This window comes from Protomyctophum parallelum, assembly GCF_964188405.1.
Source record: "Protomyctophum parallelum genome assembly, chromosome: 1".
NCBI classification, from domain to species: Eukaryota; Metazoa; Chordata; class Actinopteri; order Myctophiformes; family Myctophidae; genus Protomyctophum; species Protomyctophum parallelum.
The window spans coordinates 64,503,916-64,524,877 of NC_139697.1; the positions used below are offsets into that span (position 1 = coordinate 64,503,916).

A 20,962-nucleotide genomic window follows, 5' to 3' on the forward strand; every position below is an offset into this window, starting at 1 on the left:
TGTTCAAAGAACTGCAAGTCTCATAAAAGACATGACCCACTTACTTACTTACTAGAAAGAACAAGAGGATTGTCAAACCTCATATGAAGTCCTGGAGCTAAAAGTATTTTAGAAGGGGTAAGTGCTAGCCAATTTATTAGGTCTAATCATCACTACTGTACAGCCTTATTGTGAGACATCGGTAGCCTTTAATTAACAGAGGCGTGTCTATTCTTAGGGGATTTGATGCTATGCACTGCACCACAGGGCTCTGATTAGCCCCTTTCGGGACCCTCCATAAAGCTTTTCTGAAATTTGGATGAGTTTTATGTAGGGTCCCTGCTCATAACTATATTTTCGTATGGGAATTCAGGAACGCGGACATAAATATTCTCTAAGATCGTATCTGCAGCGTTTGACGGCCTTTTTTAGTTTAAGTTATTCTGAATTCGTGAACTATAAGTACCTATACAAACCGCTGCGAATATCTCCTGTGGCGCGGAAGCCGTTAAGTATTTTTAATCTTTGTTTGACCGATTTGGTCGCTTTATTTCTTCTTGTTTGTTTACCGTTTATTGTACCGCCTCCCGGTGTGCGGTTGGCTTGTGCCGGCTACGTCCCTGCCTCTGATCTGCTCTGTCATAGCTATAGCGCCACTAGCTAGCCAGATAGGCGGTACAATGAGGTGTCAATAAACAAGGAAGGAAGAGAAGAATCAAAGCGACCAAATCGGTCAAACAAATAAAAATACTTAACGGCTTCCGCGCCACAGGAGATATTCGCAGCGGCATGTATGGGTACTCACATGAAAAAAAAATGTCAAAGAGCGCAGACAGGCGTTATCCACGTTGTTTATGTTTTATGTATGTCCGCGTACCAGGTGGCAGGATACTGCTGGAACAGGACCCAATGGTCTGTGTCGTCAAAAAGTCAGAAACTTCAGTACCATTGGGTTCTGCTTGGAGGGCTAGGCTCTGATGGGCTCGAAGATAGACAGACACAGTGATGGCAGTTTATGGGTTTTTACATAAAGTTGGTTGCACAGAAAAACATCCATCCATGGATGATTGTATGAATTGTATCTGAAATGCAGTAACAGGAATACACAGGAATATTAGGAAAATGAATAAATGATGAATAAATGAATACAGCTGGGTTTATTTTAACTGTAACAGAACAGTATATAGGTGACATGTCATGTCCATAGTTTAAGAACCACTGGTTTATAGGACTAGATATTACTCCACTGGTTGAAAACATCTTCTGAGAAGATGTGTTTAGTATAACTGCTTGGAGACTTAATAATAATAATAATAATAATGAATTTGAAAAAAACATATCTATCATAAAAGGTTAAAAACAGGGTTATCAAAAAACAGTGCAAAGCGACAACAGTTCAACACGAAAAAGCCTTCCGAAACAGGAAGGTTTTCAGGCCTGTTTTAAAACATTCCACAGTCTGTGGCACTCTCAGGTCCAGCAAAAGGCTTGGTCCCCCATGGTGCACAGTTTTGTGTCAGGAACCTGGAGTAGGAGTTTGTTTGCAGATCTGAGGGTGCGGGTGGAGGTTGTTTTTGGAGGGTTGATGAGTGTCTGTAGGTAGGGAGGGGCGTGTCCGTTTATGCAGTTGTAAGTGATCAGCAGGACCTTGTAGTCGATCCTGGCTGTAACGGGGAGCCAGTGCAGTGTGAAGAGGATGGGTGTGATATGATCGTGTTTGCGGACTCTCATTAGGACCCTGGCAGTGCTGTTCTGTATGTACTGCAGCTTCTGTATGTACTGCAGCTTAATGAAGTCCAATAATCTTTATCTTTTTGTGCAGGATGGAGAGGAGTCTGGGAAGTGAATGGTTTTAGTAGTGCTACTACCATAGAGTTATAAAGGATAGAGCACAGCCCCGCCCTCAGCTATTCATTTCAATGGAAGTTGCTCTGTGGCGTTTTGAAGCACCCGGAAGAACGCTCTACTTCCGCATTTGACCACCAACAGTTGGTGGTCAAATGCGGAAGTGCAAACGAGCGCTCAATGTTAAACCCCAGGGTTTAACATTGCAGGGTTTTCTCGTGCTAAATGCAGTTCCTGATTTGACCAGTAGGCTTGACGGCTTCAACGTTGGCCAACCCTTCTGGGGGCTTGGCTACTACTGGATAAGCAGGGATATGGACTGAACTAGGAGTACCCAAACAGAAGCCTGCACTAAATAAATTGTGCAAAATGAATGTGGCTATAGGGACTTTTGTACACTTATATACAGTGTTTAGTTAGTTTATCTAGTCTATTCCTTATAAGCAACTGCTCAAAAATCCATATCCTAATATTGCACATTTTTGTTATTTTATGCTTTCTCGAACTATCTCTATTATTTGTATTTGAACATTGTGTAAAATGTTCAAATACAAATAATTATACCATTACAGAATAGAAAAAGTACAATAGAAAAGTGCATAATGTAAAAACTAAAATATAAGCAATGTGTAGCCTATGCACTTAATTTGTATTGGGTAGTGTTGTGGGACGCACTGCTTTGGAAGACTACACAGAGAGAGAGTGAGAGAACGGGGGGGTTCACGCGCATAGGGTGGATTTTTTAACCCCACCTGTTTTTTCTTAATCCTTGAAGGGTCTATTTTAAGATTCTGCCTGGTAACAAGAAGAAATAATGTCCCAAGGGGCTCATTTGAACCCTTTCTTACACATACCCTACCTAAATATGCAAATGAAGAGACAAGAAAAAACAGCATAACTATTGACATAAACAACCTACAGGGTCAAATGAACACATGCTTCCATACAATTAGGACCCAAGGAATTAAACAAAATGGTTATTATGAAGATTCTAGCACATCTTGACTCTATTTTGGTGCAAAAACAGCACAAAAATAGCTGAAAATGTTCTGATATCTCTCTGTTTACTAAATTCTTAGGTGGATTTTTATGTTCCAACAGCTATTTTCTGAATCCTTGAAGAGTGTGTTTTAAGATTCTGCCAGGTAACGGCAAGAAAAATTTCGCATGGGGTTCATTTTTAACCCTTTCTTACACAATCCTACCCAAATCCGAAAATGGAAAAAGGAGAAACCAAACCAAAATGATGGTGGGACTGTCAAGTAATGTCAAGAAGCATTGGTGTACAGAAAGAGATGATGGGGCTAAGATTACGCATATATTTATTTATAAAATATGCATACTGAATGTCAGCCCAAGTGCAGAGGTTGGACTATAGCTTAAGTCTCTTTATTTAATTGTTTATTTTCTCATTCATATCTCGTTTCTCCTCCCTGCGCCCATTCTTTGACTCACTGCTGTTGCTGCACACCTGACGCCTGCAAAATTTCCAGGGATCAATAAAGGTTTATCATACCTTATTGACATACATGACCAAGCATTTATTCAGTGACAGTCAAAATGTGGCACATTTAACATAACAAGATCAAAATCACAGACATTGCAGATAACTGTGATGCACTGTGATATCCCTTTTTCTATAAGAAGTGAGTGACCAACCTATATAATATATCTCTGCAAAAACCCTGTTCTAACCTCTTGAAGACATACTGTAACCTCCTCTGAAGACATAACCACTGACAAAACCTTTGTTTTTTTGCAATACAATAATCAGAATACATGCTCATAGCCCTGAGCATGAAAAGTCTTAATCGCTTCTTTTTGACTACCTCAATGCGGTCCTTCCTTTCCCAGTGCGGTTTGTCAGTCTTTCTTTTGGCCAAGGATGCAGTATCAGTTATGGCAAGAACAGGCACAGCTGCATTGATCTCAGCTCTCCCACAAGTGCACATCACTTTGGAGAGAGCTGAGAGCATCTGTGCCTTGTCGCTCACCTCTACAAAAAAATAAAATCATAAAAAGGTTAAAATAACGAAATATGGTCAGCTCGGCAAATAAATTAGTTTAGCACAGCTTATTGTGGAGAGAGAGAGAGAGAGAGATTTTTTTCCAGAGGGAAATAAAGCTAAGTTTAGCCTAGTTTATTAAATATGAAAACAACTCAACCATGTTGCTTTCATCACTGATTGGAAACTCATTTTAAAGCTATTAATCAAATCCGATTGATTGATTGATTGATTGTATGACTGACTGATAGACTGACAGATAATGTACTGATCCAGAGGGAAATTCTTTGTACAAAACAACTCAAGCTCACTGTAGAAATACAGTACGTTGTATAATACATCACTGCTTTGACACAGTTTTGACACTACACTTAATTTATCATTGAACAACCTTATGCACTACACAGTGCGCACTACTCTTTGCTGATGTGTGGTGTTGGAGAATTTTGTTTTCCTACAAAGGTCTCCAGTCATAATAACTCTGTCCTCACTATAGTATTTTCTATCACCATGCCTTTGCACATGCATGATATTTATCCTCTACATTTACTCATCATCCTAATTATTAGGAGCAGTGCTCGACACACAGAACAGGGCAGAGGCACGAACCATGCAGGGACCTTCTGTTTCCCACATGGCCTCTATCTATACCCACTCAGCTATGGCCGCCCCTTGGTCGATATGGTTCCATTGGGGATGTCTTGATGATTTTGATGTGGCTCTGCAGAGACTAGCCATCTGAGTGAGTGAGTGAGTGAGTGAGTGAGTGACCGTCTGTCTGTCTTTCTGTCCATAGCTAATCTCACAAAGCACTGAACAGACACATCAGCGACAAACTTCAAAAGCATGCTCATATGCATTGGAAATATTTAACTTTACTTGTATAATGGAGGTCAATGGGGCTGTGATCACGCTGAAATTGCCCAAATGTTGAGTCACATGTCATACGTAGGACAGGTGGTATAGGTGACTGACTTAGATGACTGATGAATGACGCAAACTCACACCCAAGACGGCAAACGGGTGACCGCTTTAAACGGATTCGACCAAACGTCACATGTTGACTAGAGGGGGAGGAGGGGCCTGAGGTACGATTCTGTCTTTATATGGACAGATCTTTTTTTATCAAATGTTTTTTATTTAAGACAATAAATCACAATAAGACGTTAACACCATGAATGACTAAAGAAAACAAAACACATATAAACAACACAACAGCAAAAGCAAGGAACACAAAAACAAACAAACAATCCCACACACCCCTCCCCCCGGGACCAAAGATGCCACAAAATGTCAGTACTCCTACTACTGTGCAATGGGAACAAAAAAGAAATAATGATAATAATAATAATTACTAAACCATGCCCTTAACCAAATCTGCAATACCAGACCAAATCTCAATGTTTTCCTCTTTTGCACCATGCAATCTTGCTGTAGACATTTCTAGATAAATTATATCTAGAAACGTCAAAGCCCATTGGCGAAATGACAATGTATGAGGCGGTTTCCAGCGCGAAGCAACCATCTTCTTTGCGGCCGTTACGCCAGCAAAGAAGACACGAATACGGGTATTATTTAATGGCAACTGGGATACATAATTTAATAAGAATAGAGATGGGGAGTGTGTGATGTTAATTTGTAGAATAATTGAAAGATTAGCAGCAACCAAATTCCAAAATGTGAGGACACTCGGACATAGCCTGGTTAATAAACCAGACCGAATCAGCCGTTGGCAAAAAAAAATTGCCTACCGGCGGATTTCGGTCTGGAGAGGCTCAATTGTACGCCCATTTTCTACACACGAGAACGTGTGCGCCCAATAGGGACACGGTATGCAATATGGGCGGGCTTTGGTACAGTGACGTTCAATGCTTGAGACCTTTGACTGACAGTAGCTCTGACCAATTGCGTCAAAGAGAAAATGTTTCCCTGGAAATGAAATCCAAGCTGAGCCTCCCCAGACTAATATCCCGCGGATCCGTGCGATATTAGTCTGGTTTATTAACCAGGCTAACTCGGACACTCCCACACCATATGAAAGAATGTACCTATGGTGTTCGAAGTGCAGAAAGTGCAGTTGTGATTATTTAAAATCCGCATAGCACACAATCTACGGGGTTTAAATATGTCCGATGAACAAAATTTAGATATGGACATATCTTGAACGCTGCAGAGTCAGCTGAAGCAGATTTTCCATCGCTCTGCACAGCGACTTGCACGCCGATGACTTGGCTCAAGTCCCGTTTTTTTACGGGAGCCGCAACCTTTTTATGTCTTGGGTTTGGGCACTTCCACATTCCTGAGTGTGGAAGTGTCCGAGTGTGTTGATGTCACAGGCTGGTCACATGAATTCAGAGATCCACATCAGGTTAAATAACTAGGCCTAGTCTGCAGTTCTGTGTATCCAAAGTAGGTTACTCATACTTCATTCCAACCAGGGAATCTGGCAGAACTGACAGCTGCTGTAGCAGTTTGTCACGCGGGAGCGTACTTGAGAACTCTGGGTTACTTTAGTAACCTCAGTTTATCAAGCGAATCGAGCGAGAGAATCGCCTAAGGGTGGCGCCATTTCCATGGTGCCAACACAGAATAAATCCATATACTCACGAAACAATACTGATTGGGTCGTGCAGCTGTCTGTCACGACTGTGGCTGCAAGCTCCGCCCAGAGCCTATAAAGCAGCACACAGCCGGAAAAGACGTCATTCCTATCAACCAGTCCTTTTTCTGTGCTCTTTCTAAGCAAGAAGGGTAGTAAGGGCGATTCTCTCGCTCGATTCGCTTGATAAACTGAGGTTACTAAAGTAACCCAGAGTTTATCTAAGCTCATCTCGCTCAAGAATCGCCTAAGGGTGTACATAAACCCCCCGTATCACTACCACTAGTTGAAAAGGAGGCCCGACCCGGGACCCCTCCCCCAGCAGTCCCCTGCCCGTGGGGAGAAGGAAAGGCAAGGAGGCTATCTGGACCACAGGCCCAGTAGACAAGAACCTACCTAAGGAGCTAGCCAGTGAAAACTGTCTAAGCACTCAGACGCGGGCTGATGGTTCCCCATCTCATATGCCCTAGGCTCTATCTCCTGAAGTGCGCGTGTGTGACCGTTGTTCCCAACTGTCCCATCACCTAGCGGCAGCTCCCAGAACGGCGTGAGCAATTCCAAGAGATGCCACGTCCAAGTTATAGTACGTGGCGAAAGTCGAAGGGGACGACCAACTCGCCGCCGTACACACATCCTGAAGTGATGCTCCCTTCGCAAGAGCCCAGGATGCAGACATGCCTCTCGTAGAGTGAGCCCGCAAACCCTCCGGGGGTTGTGTACCACTCTCGGCATAGGTCAACTGTATGGCTTCCACAACCCATTGTGAAAGTCTCACCTTGGTTATGGGATTCCCCCTTCTCTGAGGGTCCCATGCGACAAACAACTGATTGCCCTTCCTAAAGGCAGCAGTCCTGTCTACATACAGTTTCAGCGCCCTGACCGGACAGAGACTGTTCAGCCTCTCGTCTTCCGCCGATGCGAAAGGGGGCGGGTGGAAAGCTGCCAAGTCTACCGGAGTACATCCGGAAGGAAAGTTCTTGGGCAGGAACGACAGGTTCGGCCTGAGCGAAACCCTGGTACCGTTCCCACTAAATCTCATGCAGCTTGGACTCACCGAGAGCGCGTGCATGTCACTAGATCGCTTCGCTGTAGTCAAGGCGACCAGCAGGGCAGTCTTAAGTGAGAGAAACTTCAAACCCACCGTGTCCAGCGGTTCGAAGGGGGCTCTCGACAGAGCGTGCAGTACCAAGGTCAGATCCCAGGAGGGAACTAAGGATCTAGATACCGGCCGAGCACGCTTGACACCCCTCATGAACTGTCGAATCAATAAGTTCTCACTTATTGGTCTGTTGTCCATACCCACATGGTAGGCCGATATGGCCGCCAGATTGAGTTTCACTGAGGAGTTCCCCAAGTGTCTATCCAACAATTCCTGCAAGAAGGTTAGGATAAGAACCACCGAGGCCTGAAAAGGAACGGCCCGTTCCGGCCTCGCCGCACACCAGCGCATAAACACGTTCCAAGCCGTGTTGTACCGCTGTCTAGTCGAAGGGGCCCTGGCCCCCAAGATCGTCTCAATGACTCTAGGGGGCAAGCCTGTGGCTATTAGAGTCGACCCCTCACCGGCCACACCCAGAGGTCTAAGTCCTGTGGGCGCGGATGGAATATCTCGCGACCCGCCTGGGTAAGCAGATCCCTCCACAGAGGGAGCTGCCAAGGCTGGTCGTAGAGGAGGGGAAAAATGTCCTGTCTCCAGGACCCTCGGGCTGGAGCCACTAGTAGCACGTTCGAGCCCTGAACCCTCACCCTGGCTAAGGTGAAGGGAATCAGCTCTAGTGGAGGGAAGGCATAGAGTAGGCCCCGAGGCCACCGATGTGCCATTGCGTCCAGTCCCAAAGTTGGCGAGCCTGTCAGGGAGAAAAAGAGTGGACACTTCTTGTTCTCGTCTGTAGCGAACAGGTCTGCCACCGGAGTCCCGAACCTGTCCCAGATCTGTTCCACTACACCCGGGTGTAGGGACCAGTTGCCGTAACGGAGGGGACCTCTGGACAACAGGTCTGCACCCGCGTTCAGTAGTCCCGGGACGTGGCAGGCTGTCAGTGACAGAAGACGCCCGTCGCACCAAGTCAAAAGCCTGTATGCCAACGTGTGCAGGCGTAAGGACCTCAGTCCACCCTGCCTGTTGATGTAGCACATCGTTGTCGTGTTGTCGGTACGGACGAGGACATGACAACCCCGTATGAGCGGCTCGAACGCTTGCAGCGCGAGGAAGACCGCTAGGAGTTCCAGATAATTGATGTGGGCGGACCTCAAGGTTCCATCCCATATCCCTCTGGCCGACCTGCCTTCGTGGGTGGCCCCCCACCCACTCAGGCTCGCGTCCGTAGTGACGACCTTCCTGGTCAACGGTAAACCAAGGGGGATTCCCTCCGTCAGGATCCGTCTGTCCGACCACCATCTCAGGGCGAGCGTGCATTCCCCGGAGATTGTCACTCGCCGCGAGAGGAATCTGGTGGGCACCCGTAGAGACCTCAACCAGCGCTGAAAGGGTCTCATGTGGAGTCTGCCCAACCGCACCAGGGAGATGGCCGACGCCATCAGTCCCGCCATACGTAGGCAGATTCTGAGTGGCAGTCTGTGTCCTCTCTGGAACAGGGCCACGCACTTCAGGAAGGCGTCGATCCTCTCCGGGCTCAACCGAGCCGTGAAGGAGACTGAATCCAGTGCTATGCCTATGAAGTTGATCGACTGGGCGGGCACCATAACACTCTTCTCGTGATTTATGGTGAACCCTAGGGAGGACATATGGGACACCACCCGAGTGGTGTTCCATAGTGCCTCCTGTGGCGAGCCTGCGCTCAGAAGCCAGTCGTCGATGTAGCTCGCTACACGTAGACCTCGTCGCCGCAGAGGGGCCAGAGCCGTCTCGGTGCATTTGACGAACACCCTGGGGCTCAGGGACATCCCGAAGGGGAGAACCGTGTATTCGTACACCTTCCCCTTGAAACCAAACCTCAGGAACTTCCTGTGAGGTGGGTAGATAGGGATGTGAAAGTAGGCGTCTTTCAGGTCTATAGATGTGAACCAGTCGTTCATGCGTATAGAGCGCACAAGAGACTTGGCTGTCAGCATCTTGAAGCGGAAGGACTTGAGGTACCGATTGAGAGCTCGTAGGTCCATGATTGGACGCAGCCCCCCCCCCTTCTTCTTGACCAGGAAGTAGCGTGAGTAAAACCCGCTGTGACTCTGGCCCAGGGGTACCTCTCTGACAGCCTTCTTCTCCAGCAGAGAGTTGATCTCCTGCTGGAGAACCTGACCCGCTTCGCCGCGTGCATCGGAGTAGAGGATTTCTCCGAATGCAGGGGGTCTCATAGCGAACTGGAGCCTGTAACCTCTCGCTATGGTGCGGAGAACCCAAGGAGACGCTCCGCACAGTTCCCACTGTGTCAGGCGACGCGCAAGGGGGTTCTCCATCGCCAGGGGAGCGCGTCGTCGCGCAGGGCTGGCGCCCCCTGGTGGACCAGAGAAAATTTCGGCATGACCCGTCCTGCCAGTGGCGTTTAGGCCCGCCACAAGGCCAAGGTCCCGCCCCACTGTGTCGGAGAGCCCGGGGGCTACTCCTGGCAGTGGGTTCATGTCCCCCCGATGTTGTTGTTGTTGTTTTGTTTTCAATGGCATCAAGGCCTTTATTACAGGAAAATAAACATTTACAACATTTGGAACAACAACATTCTGATGAACGGCCGCACCCGTGGTGACGCTCCGCATCATGAGCCGCCACCTCTTCCTGGGCGGTCTGAGTGTGGGAAGGACACTCGAATCCAGGCTCGGGGGGGGAGGGGAGACGTCTGGTCTCGTCTCCCCTGGGACGGGGACGGTGTCACTTGTTCTGCGGCTCCCGACGGCCTCTGCCCTGGCCTCGTCTGGGGCCATGGGTTGGTTGGCCGCGGCCACGCCCAGCCGGGCGTCTGTCACGGCTGGGGGCGTTGGCCGAGGTACCGGACGGTGCCTGCTGGTCTCCTGTCCTCTCCCGGCGGGGCTTGGAGCTAGAGCGACCACCCCTACCACCGCTGGTGCGTTGGGGTTGGCGTGTAGGTGGGCGGGAGGACTGGCGCGAAGGCTGGCGCGTACGCTGAGCCGGAGCGGCGTAGGCAGCAAGGGTCTCACGACCCTTCTTCTGGCCTTCCCAGGTCAGAGCCAGCTCCTCCAGTGTCCCCTCGAAGAGGCCACCAGGCTTGATGGGCGCCTTCCGGAGCTTCGCCTTGGTCTCTGCAGGCAGGTCTGGAGAGACGTCGAGCCATCTGTCCCTCTCCGCCATGATGGAGAGAGACATAGCTCTCCCCACCTGCTCTGTGACGGTGTGGACGAAGTCTACAGACTCGTCATGGAGACGACGAACCTCTGCCATCTGCTCTGGAGATGGGGAGTCCCCCATTTCCAGCAGCAGGCTCGTGAGAGACCCCTGCAGCAGGAGGGCGGCATTGAGGTGCTTGCCAGCCGATGCCAAATGTGTGTAGAGCCTCCCATTGGCTGCGGAAGCCTCCCTGTCCTTCCTATCTGTCAGGACTGGGTCCTTGGACAGTGGGGTGACATGGGAGGAGGAGGGGTCTAGGAGGAAGGCCGCCATGATCCTGTCGATGGCCGGCATCTTGTCGAGGCCCACCGTGGGCATGTCCTCAGTGTCCAGGGAGAGGCCCACGCGGCGCGGCATGGGGAGCGGTGTCAGCGGCTCCTTCCACATGGCTGTCAGGTGGGCTTTGAAACCTTGGGCCAAGGGAAGTTTGACTCGAGGGACCGGTTTGGCGGTCTGTCTGAGGCGTGATCCCCATTCCTCTTCCTCTGGTGGAGGGGGCGCCGCTGTTGGCCATGCACGGCCACACCTGATGGCCGCCACCATGAACACCTCCACAATGTCTGCCTTGTCCAGAGGGAGGAGATCCAGTGGAGGGAGGTTGTCCGGGTCCGCTTGGTCGGTGTCCGGTAGGTCACCGAAGCGTACGTCACGGTCCAGGATGACGTCGGGGTCAGAGGACCTGTCGTCCTCGTCGTCGGAGTACGCCTCGTCGAGGACCGTGAAATCCTCCGTATGGGGATCCTGGTATGAGGGCAGGTCGTCTCGAGGATCCACCTCTTCCATCTCCTCGCCCCAGTTGTCGTTAATACGCTGTGGGGGATAGACATCACTGGCGGAGCTGCCGGCCGTTCCGGCTCTAGCAGCACCGGCGGAGCCGTAGTAAGTGTCAGGACTGCGGGCCCTTCCGGCTCTGTCAGTCCAGGCGTTGGTGAAGGACGCGGCCGGCTGGCGACGTCTAGGCGCCGGTTGTGGTCTGGCCCGTGCGTCCTCGCAGGGCTCCTCCTCGTAACGGAGGGATGGGGCCCTCTTCGTCGCTATCCTGGGCGCCTTCCTGGTCGGTGATTTAGACCCAAAGGTCAAATCCCGTCCCGTGACCGTTGCCGTAGGGCGGGCCTTAGGCTTGGTCACAGTGGAGCCGGACTTGGCAGGGATCCTACCACTGGGAGTAGGAAGGGAGGGCCAAGGATCAACGGCAGGGCGGGACAGGGTAGCTCTGAGGTCAGGACCTCCATCGCTGTTAGGGCCCCGGACGGGGTTGTCAGCGATCCTTCTGAAGTGTGCGCCGACCCGTGAGAGGCGGCGGCCCTTGTCCTTAGTAGTGAGGACAAGGCAGCATGGACAGAAACCATGTGTCTCGAAGGCCTGACGAGCGTGCTCAAGGCCTAAACAGAACATGCACGAGGTGTGCGGGTCGTCTGACGCCAGGGTTCTGTTACAGGTACGACTGAAACAGATCCGCTCACGGTCCTCCTGGGTCTGGTCGTGCCGCGTAGTGTCACTGCCAGTAGCCATGTTGACTAGTGTCGTTTTTCAACTATCCACTGAGGTGTAAAGAGGCTAGAAAAAAACCAACCAGGGTCTTCCGACACAAGGAGAGAGTTTCGTAGGCCAAGCGCAGTGTTCTCCAGAGGTCTGGAGAAAAAGTAGCTAGAATCCGCTAGAAGTAGCTAGAAGTCGCTAGCATATAGCCACAAAGTCGCTAGGTGTAGCCAGATGACGTTAGAAGTCACTATAAACAGCTACAGAAACACACACCAAGAGCCAGGGGCAGTCAACAGTAGCTAGAAGCAACAGGAGTAGCTGATAGCAGCTAGAGGAGGCTAGAAGTAGCCAGAGGGCAGCTAGATAGTAGCTAGCTAGTAGCTAGGGCCTTTCGGCACGGAGCAACGTGCGTCGCCGATCTAGCGCTAGGCCTTGCGGCCGTGTGGGAGCCTGTGATAGCCGTGGAACGGGCTTCCGAGCCGACGGGGTCTTACGACACAACGTGGCGGGAAAGAACGTGGGTCAGCGCCGGCCGAGGGAGTCTGTGAAAACTGCGTTTTAGCTAGTAGGGTCCCTCAAGGTTTCCGACGATAGTGTAGAGAAAACAGGGGAGAAAACAGAGCTAACTGGGGTTGCAAAGCGGAGGTTTATCAACTCACCGTTAGCAGAGCAGTGCAGGTTGACTTCCGCGGGTCGCCGGGCTGAGCTTCTTTCCGACGAGCGGCTGTGTCTTGTCTATCGTCGGCTGGCTCTTGTTCCACGGTCCAGGCAGGGCTTCGCGGCTAACGCGAGGTCTCCCGACACTGGTTAGGCTGAGCCACAGCTAAGCTAGCGTTTGTCAACAGCTAGGCTAAAGCTAAGCTAGTGTTAGCCAAGGCTAACGGGGCTATGTCCGAGAGGCTTCACAGCACTGACAGGAAAAAAAGGCCCTTTTTTATTGTTTCTGAAACTTACTGCGTTTCGTTCTCGTGAGTGTAAGACCACCGGGTTTCCACCGCGAATTCCAGGGTACAAGTGAAGCACTCGTCCAGGGGGAATAATAGTCTCAACGGAGTTATGGAAGTGGTAGTCTTAGAAAATCTGTGTTAGCGCAGAAAAAGGCAGGAATGACGTCTTTTCCGGCTGTGTGCTGCTTTATAGGCTCTGGGCGGAGCTTGCAGCCACAGTCGTGACAGACAGCTGCACGACCCAATCAGTATTGTTTCGTGAGTATATGGATTTATTCTGTGTTGGCACCATGGAAATGGCGCCACCCTTAGGCGATTCTTGAGCGAGATGAGCTTAGATAAACCACTGATTCTGAACCACACATAGCAAATATCATACAGTGACAAGTCAAGCTAAGCTATCAACAGGCTAAGCTAATAAGATAAGACAAAAGGGGGGGTTATATGAGTGGGTGATTGACAATAATACTGTAGCTAAAGCTTGGGATACATTTTAAATTATTTTAAATACATTACCAGCCACTACTATGTCTATGTTAATTGGTTATACAGTAGTACATGTCTTCCAGTAAAGACAGCTACATGAAACGGTTTCCAATCAGGGTTACTTGGATATTATAGGTTAGCTCCTGAGGGGATCCTGGTTTAATTAAAGACGTTACTCATTAGTTCATCAGTACTCTGTATGTCCAGTGGTGTCTCCGTCTCACCATCATCAGTGAAGAAATGTGGGTTGACTTATAAAGGAGCCTGTGGAATTGAATTCCCGATTGCTAAAGAGCCATCTTGGAAATAAATCTTTACTGAAATGCATTGCTCAATATCCATTATAAAGCTAGAAGCCTTCAGATACACAGTACACGTGACTCAGTATATGAGACCTTTGTAGGTGCCTCTTTATAGAGAATCCATTACTGGCTTTTTTATAGAACCAAATGGACCACATCAAATACTGTGGTCCATTTATACTACATTTTTAGGGTCCAAGTTTACAGTGAGCGCTACAGTATAGTAAAATGTTCTGTTCCATGTAAAACCTTTCATTTGAGTGTGTCCTTCCTCCAAGTAGCACAGTTTTAATTTTAAGCTATAACTATAAAATAACAGTGTTGCGCTTCATATGGTGATATGCAGCTCTATTTTGAAGGAGAGCTCTTTATTTGCAGCATCCATTTGGATTGTATATACAGAGGGGAGAAATGGAACCACGGAATTCTCCTGGTTTGTCATTAGTGTTCTGACAAGCTTCGCAAAACCTTTGGACACTCCACTGTGTGTGTGTGTGTGTGTGTGTGTGTGTGTGTGTGTGTGTGTGTGTGTGTGTGTGTGTGTGTGTGTGTGTGTGTGTGTGTGTGTGTGTGTGTGTGTGTGTGTGTGCTGCACTGCCATACTGCACCTCAAATTAAGCCTGCAATATGACTCTTGATCAGTGCAATCACCATGACTGTGAGCAAAATAAAATCCATTAATGTTGAAGCTCTGTGTTTGCACTCTCGGAAAACAACAGTGTTTCAAAGAAGCATATAGGCTACTGCCATCTTCTTTCCAAATCAAAACAGCTTTGATTATCAATCTGTCTTGGTGACATTGGAGCAAAGAGATGGGTTTCTCTTCTCTTCTCATCACACACACCATGTGTTGCTGCAACAACATTCAAGCCTTATACTTGCGGCGGCTAGCCTGTCACGCAACTAAGTAACTAGACGTGTCAATCGTACCAGCCGGAAGAGATCTTTGTCTACCACCAACTTCTGAGGAAGCAAAATCCACATCAAAGTTGACCAAAGTTGTCAAATGTGGGGCACATGAGGCAAATTCGCTTTTACCACCGGAAGCTCCACACATTTGCTTGCATAGAATGGAAGCGAATGGGAGGCAAATATTGTATTCTCCCTAATCACTCTTTCTTTGTGTCTGTCCATAGGTCAGTAGTCGGACACAGAGAGCCATTGCCTGATGACAGCAGAGACAATATCACCATTTTCACCCGAATCCTGGACAGACTGCTGGATGGTTATGACAATCGGCTACGTCCTGGACTGGGAGGTAGGCCAACAGACCAGCCATCCACAAACAACACGCATGACACGGGGAATCCGACCCAAAATATGCCTGGGGTGAATGTTGATTGTGTGTGTGTGTGTGTGTGTGTGTGTGTGTGTGTGTGTGTGTGTGTGTGTGTGTGTGTGTGTGTGTGTGTGTGTGTGTGTGTGTGTGTGTGTGTGTGTGTGTGTGTGTGTGTGTGTGTGTGTGTGTGTGTGTGTGTGTGGTATACGTATAATATGCAGTGCATAGTTGGCTACTAACAGTGATTGTGATTTTGCTCTCAGAGACTGTGACAGAGGTGAGGACAAACATCTACGTGACCAGCTTTGGGCCTGTGTCAGATACAGACATGGTAGGTTTGTTGTCTCACTGCACTCTTTTGGTGATAATGAATCAAACCATTCACTTTAGTGAACAAGCACCAACAGAAATGAAAGTACAGAGATTGCCTGCCACTCATTTAGGAAGTCTTTCTAACACAGGTCCTTTGGGGAGTAAAAACACTGCTTGTGCATTTCATCATAAACCCTAGTGTAGCTGCTGTCACAGTAGCAGTTTCAAGCTCTGCATCATGCTTTTATAGACCATCTTCTCTCAACTTCATTTCTTGAGACCCAGGGTACTGCTGTTTTACTTTTTTCATTGTAGACCGCATGCACACACACACACACACACACACACACACACACACACACACACACACACACACACACACACACACACACACACACACACACACACACACACACACACGCACACACACACACACACACGCACGCATCTCATTTACCAGGTGTGAATTATACCCCGAAGATCATTGTCTCTTGTAATGTAATCTAAATTATTCAAGGTTGAATTACTTGAAAACTAACACAGAACCAAACAAATGACAGTATTTACTGCTGTGATATCCAAATAGAAGCTGCAAGTCTATAACAGCATGAAGAGGTGCTGGAGACAGCCTCTTAAATAATGCATTCAAGGGCTGTGTTGGCAACTTTGAACAAGGTACATATCGATCAAAGATGTTCTTGTTTTATATTCAGCATTATAGTCTATTAGTGTCCTTACTCTGGCACATCATCTGCACAATGTCTCTTTCCACTGCTGGAAAGATGGGCAATTAAAACTGTTTTTCAAAAGGCTTATGTGAACCAGACTGCCGTATAGCCTTGACGCAAAATATGTCTCATACTGTAGATCATTGTTTGATAATTTGAACACAGCAAAACAATAAATGCAGAATCCTTTCTTTCTAGTGTTCTCAACTCTTCAAAACAAACCCAGGGCTTTCTCTGCTTAAATGTCACTGAAATTGTTTTGGTGGAGAGAAATAATGTCCGTCCTGGCTTGGGACCCAAAACAGAGCAGAACATTTCAGTTAGTTTGTTTGTTTGTTTGTTTGTTTTTTAGTTTAGTTTTTAGGTTTTTGTGCAGGACTGAATAACAGGATAACAGGAAAGGACATAGTTGTTAGCCAAGTACATTTGACCAGAAATGCATCCTCTGCATTTACCCATCCTAACAATTGCGAGCAGTGGGCGACTTTGTTTAACATTGACCGGGGAGCAGTTAGGGGTTAAGTGTTTTGCTCGAGGACATTGGGACTGAGGATTGAACTGGCAACCTTCAGATTCCCGGATGGCCTCTCTGGTTCCTGAGCCACAGTTTGTAAAGTGTAAAGTGTTTTTTTGTGAATAGTTCCCGACATGTCAAACTAAAAGGAGACCACACAACCAAACATTCTTTACTAGTATGTAAGTACGCTTACCCAATTCAATAATATTTTTTTAACCCATAGATGCTTGCTTGTTAACTTACAGTTTTTATGCTTAATATGCTATGCACTGATGCAGAACATTTCTGGTTTACTGTCTATCAGGAATGGAGGCTGAGAGCTCTTAAATGTGATCTTTGCTAGAGTGTTTGTTCAGTAACAGGGGTCTCCTGTCTCTCCGGCGCTTTAGTAAACAGAAATCACATGTTCAGGGCGGGATACAGATTCCCTCCAATCAGGAGGGAGAACTCATACAGGATATAGGATAAGCAAGTGAAATTGGAAGTTTAGAAGGCTATTGGTTTATTTAATGCCAGACGGGGAGGTGAAAGGATATCAAGGGTGTAGAGGCCAATTTTTAAGTGGGGGAGTGTCCGATTCGGGGGGGAAATCATAGATTTGTCGTAAATTTGTGGTATTTTCTTTTTCTATTTTCTTTCTACATTTTCCTCCAAATATAAAGACTGGAGACGGGAGACAAAATTGACAGGTGTCTCAATATCACGGTATCGCTGATCGCCTCAAGGGAAAACACATCTGCACAGCCAGACATCCTTACCTTACCTGACTCTAGTAGAAACCCTCCTCTGACTGTGGCTTGAGGGTACAAGTGTCTGCCTGCTTACTGCATACATGCTGAGACATCAGACATCGTCTTCTTAGAATTGATGAACAGACAGACTTGACAACATAGGCTATTCGGCCTGGGCCATGGCTCAGTGGTCCAGGCACCTTGGCTGGTAATCCAGTCTGGCAGTGTGCCGCGGGCTTGACTCCTGATTCCGACAGCCTTTACTGCATCATGTCTTCCCCCCATCTCTATCCCCATTTCATGTCAAATCTAAAATAAATGTGCAGTGTGCTTGTTTTCAGAATTGGATGCACCCAATATTTCAGTGTGACAGAACCTTAAAATCAGCATCCTCACTGCTTGATGTCTCAATTTTGTTTAATTCAGCAACATTTTCACAAAGAATAGGATAATACTCAGTGTTCAAGGTTTCTGTGCATGACATTTCTTTATTGGATGATGGATTAAACTAATGGATGCGAAAAATAGGGACTCGGTGAGCAAGAGCCTATATACTTAACCACATGAACCCAAGCATCTCTATTCTGAGAATGTCATCATAGATGAATATCTATCTATAAATGCACCAGGTCTCTGTGTGTAAACGTACGTACGGTATGTGTGTACGGCTGTAATCCATGTAACTCGAGAACCATTCGCCCCACCGACTTCAAATTCGACACACGCACTCCGCACCACCACAGGGAGTGCAGTGCCCGGCGTCGAGTCTGTCGGATAGCCAGTTGTCCAGAACCAGCACAAAAGCCTCTCCCCGGGCTGGAGCTGGCCTGTTCTGACTTAATTCTGACATATTTGGGCATGCCTGACAAAGAACTCCATATATGGTCATAAAAGGGACACAGGCTTAAAAACTGAGTGGGGCATTCATTTACAACTTGCATCGTTCCAAGTAGGGCAGGCCAGTGCCCAACGGGCACCGCTTTAGAGCCTCTGGGCAGGGCCCCTGCCCATGCAGGCTCTGGACACAGCCCAAATTAGCCAATTATTGATCACACCTGATCACCCCTAGATCTCCATATATGGAGCTGGCCTGTTCTGACATCTGCATTAACTCCACATTTGGGCATGCGTGATAAAGAACTCCATATATGGGCATAAAAGGGACACAGACATAACTGGGCAGTGCCCAACGGGGCAGATCAACTATACACTATAGGATAGTATATTTAAGTGCTATATTTAAGGGATATAGAACACCAAAAATCACTTCTTAGATAAAGTAAGTATAAAAGACTTGTGATAGGGAGCAGTGATATGATCATAGGCTTGTGGATACAGAGCTTTCTGCTGTTTCTGTAGCTATTTTCTGTACTTCCGGTTTCTGGGTGGAAAATAAATGTCATTACATAATTATATGGTACATCATACATGTGTTAGATTTCTGCAACGTGACCTGATTAATATATATGAGCCCCGCCTATATTCAGCTATTAGTACATATTTTCGTCCTACACAAACATTAAATTCCCATTGACAATGAACGGAGAATTTTACGTCATCGTGTCTGAGCAAATAGGGATAGTGTCTATTTTACGCATCATGATGTACGATGATAAGAGCGCCCCTCACTTCACACGGGTGTGATTTCTTTTTATATAGTTTTGATCAGCGATCGTATTTTCACTGTCCTCTCAATGCTGCCGTGTAGAGAGAGTGGAGACAGACTCGCCTCTGCTGAGCAGAGCAGAGTAGGCCGGTGCTTTCGCTTCCATCCATGTTTACAATACTGGCTCTTCTTGTCTTGAAACCTGCTCGAAACAGACATTTCTCCACTAAAAGCAGCGTGCGTACGTGTGTGTGTGTGTGTACACGGTAACACACCGTGAACATCACACACGCATTCCGGACTCCGGGGACACAGCTCCCAGTGGCTCAACCTGCAGCGGCCATGCCCGGGGAAAGTGCCCACTGCACGGCAGGAGAATAATTACACACTATCTCTTGATGGCTTGTTTGTAAACGGCTTATACGTTATAGGCAACAGATTTTGCAACTTCATGGCATTTTAATATGCCATGAATTAAAACCAGCTGTTGCAGCTGTAAAAAAGAATACTGTATTCTTTTTTACAGCTGCAACAGCTGGTTTAAATTTTTGTTTTAAGAATTCGCATTGTCAATGCAGTCAGCTTGTTGTGGCGTTCAGATTATCCCTCCCCACAATATAACCATGCCTGCATTTTATGTTTCTTTTCATTTCTAAATTCTAATCAAATAAAGAGTATAAAGAGTGATACCAGAATTTGTGTTATTCGTGTTACTTTATGCCTTACAATACATCACTGGTTCCCAAACTGTTTAGCTCGAGACCCAAAAGAAAAATGTGATGTCTCACCAGGAGGACCCAAGGTATAGTGAAAATAGCAGATCTACGCACTACTTCTTAAACATTTGTTTTCTAATTTATGGAATTTCTTTGATTTGTTGCACAATCATTGCCCCTAAATATTCCACGTAGATTAATGGAGGCGCTTTTATGGCCTCACATTTTATGACAGCCCAAGGTCGATGGTGGTGTGTTGGTCTTTGGAATTATATTCATTTTGTTAATCTGTCTTTAACATTAAGTAGATGGTCCTCTTGTATGATGTTGAGTCACTCATAGATGATGTATTTAATAATGTATGTAAAATAACTCTTCTTCATCCGATTATGCAATTGCGAATGGCTGCGCCTGTTCACACATTCCTGGTTCACATTCCTGGTTGACAGAAGGGTGTTCCCTGCTTGCAAATGGCTAGGGCCAATCACGTGACATGGCGTCGACACACGGCTGAGGTCATGAGTCTTGGAGCTCTATACAGCACAGTACGCGTAGTACAGTACAAATAGTACAGTACAGTACCAGTAGTACAGCACAGTACGAGTAGTACAGCACAGTACAGTGTTTTTTCTTTTGTGGAGTTGTATAAAGATTGGTGTTCCTCTGTGTTCACTTTAGTCTGAAGAAGAGCCTTGTGCTCGAAACGTCACAGATAAACTTTGGTGCAATAAAAAGCATCTGTGATATAAATATTGCAGCCCTCCGTGTGCCAGAGTTTTATTTTTGTTCTTCCCAATTATACTGTCCCTCAGCACCTGCCCACACTTGGTGCATGTGTGCATGTCGTTGCTCTTTTTTCCTGTACACTTCGATACCATCATGTTGTCTCCCTCTCTGCTTTCTTACCGTCTAGTGACTATAGTTTGACGAAGAAAACATACCAACGGGAATGAAAAGGGAGTCTTTTCTAGTCCCTGGGTAAGGGGAAATCTCTTTTATAGCTTCACCCAGAAGATGGCTACTCAGAGATGGTCTTGCTCAGGCGGACATTTCGACACATACTGTAGACTGAGTGAGCCGAGGGCCGAACCCAAAACTTTGCAGATAGGTCGCTGGATCTTCATGTAATACAA

General features: G+C 47.2%; 1 protein-coding gene across 1 annotated transcript in view; it reads left to right on the forward strand.

Moving 5' to 3' along the window:
• Window positions 1-20,962, forward strand: part of gabra3 (gamma-aminobutyric acid type A receptor subunit alpha3) — a 143,658-nt gene that overhangs the window by 83,984 nt on the left and 38,712 nt on the right. The window contains exons 4-5 of the mRNA XM_083771657.1: window positions 15,077-15,198; window positions 15,483-15,550. Coding sequence (XP_083627783.1) covers window positions 15,077-15,198; window positions 15,483-15,550 — 190 coding nt within the window. The remainder of the gene's footprint in view (window positions 1-15,076; window positions 15,199-15,482; window positions 15,551-20,962) is intronic.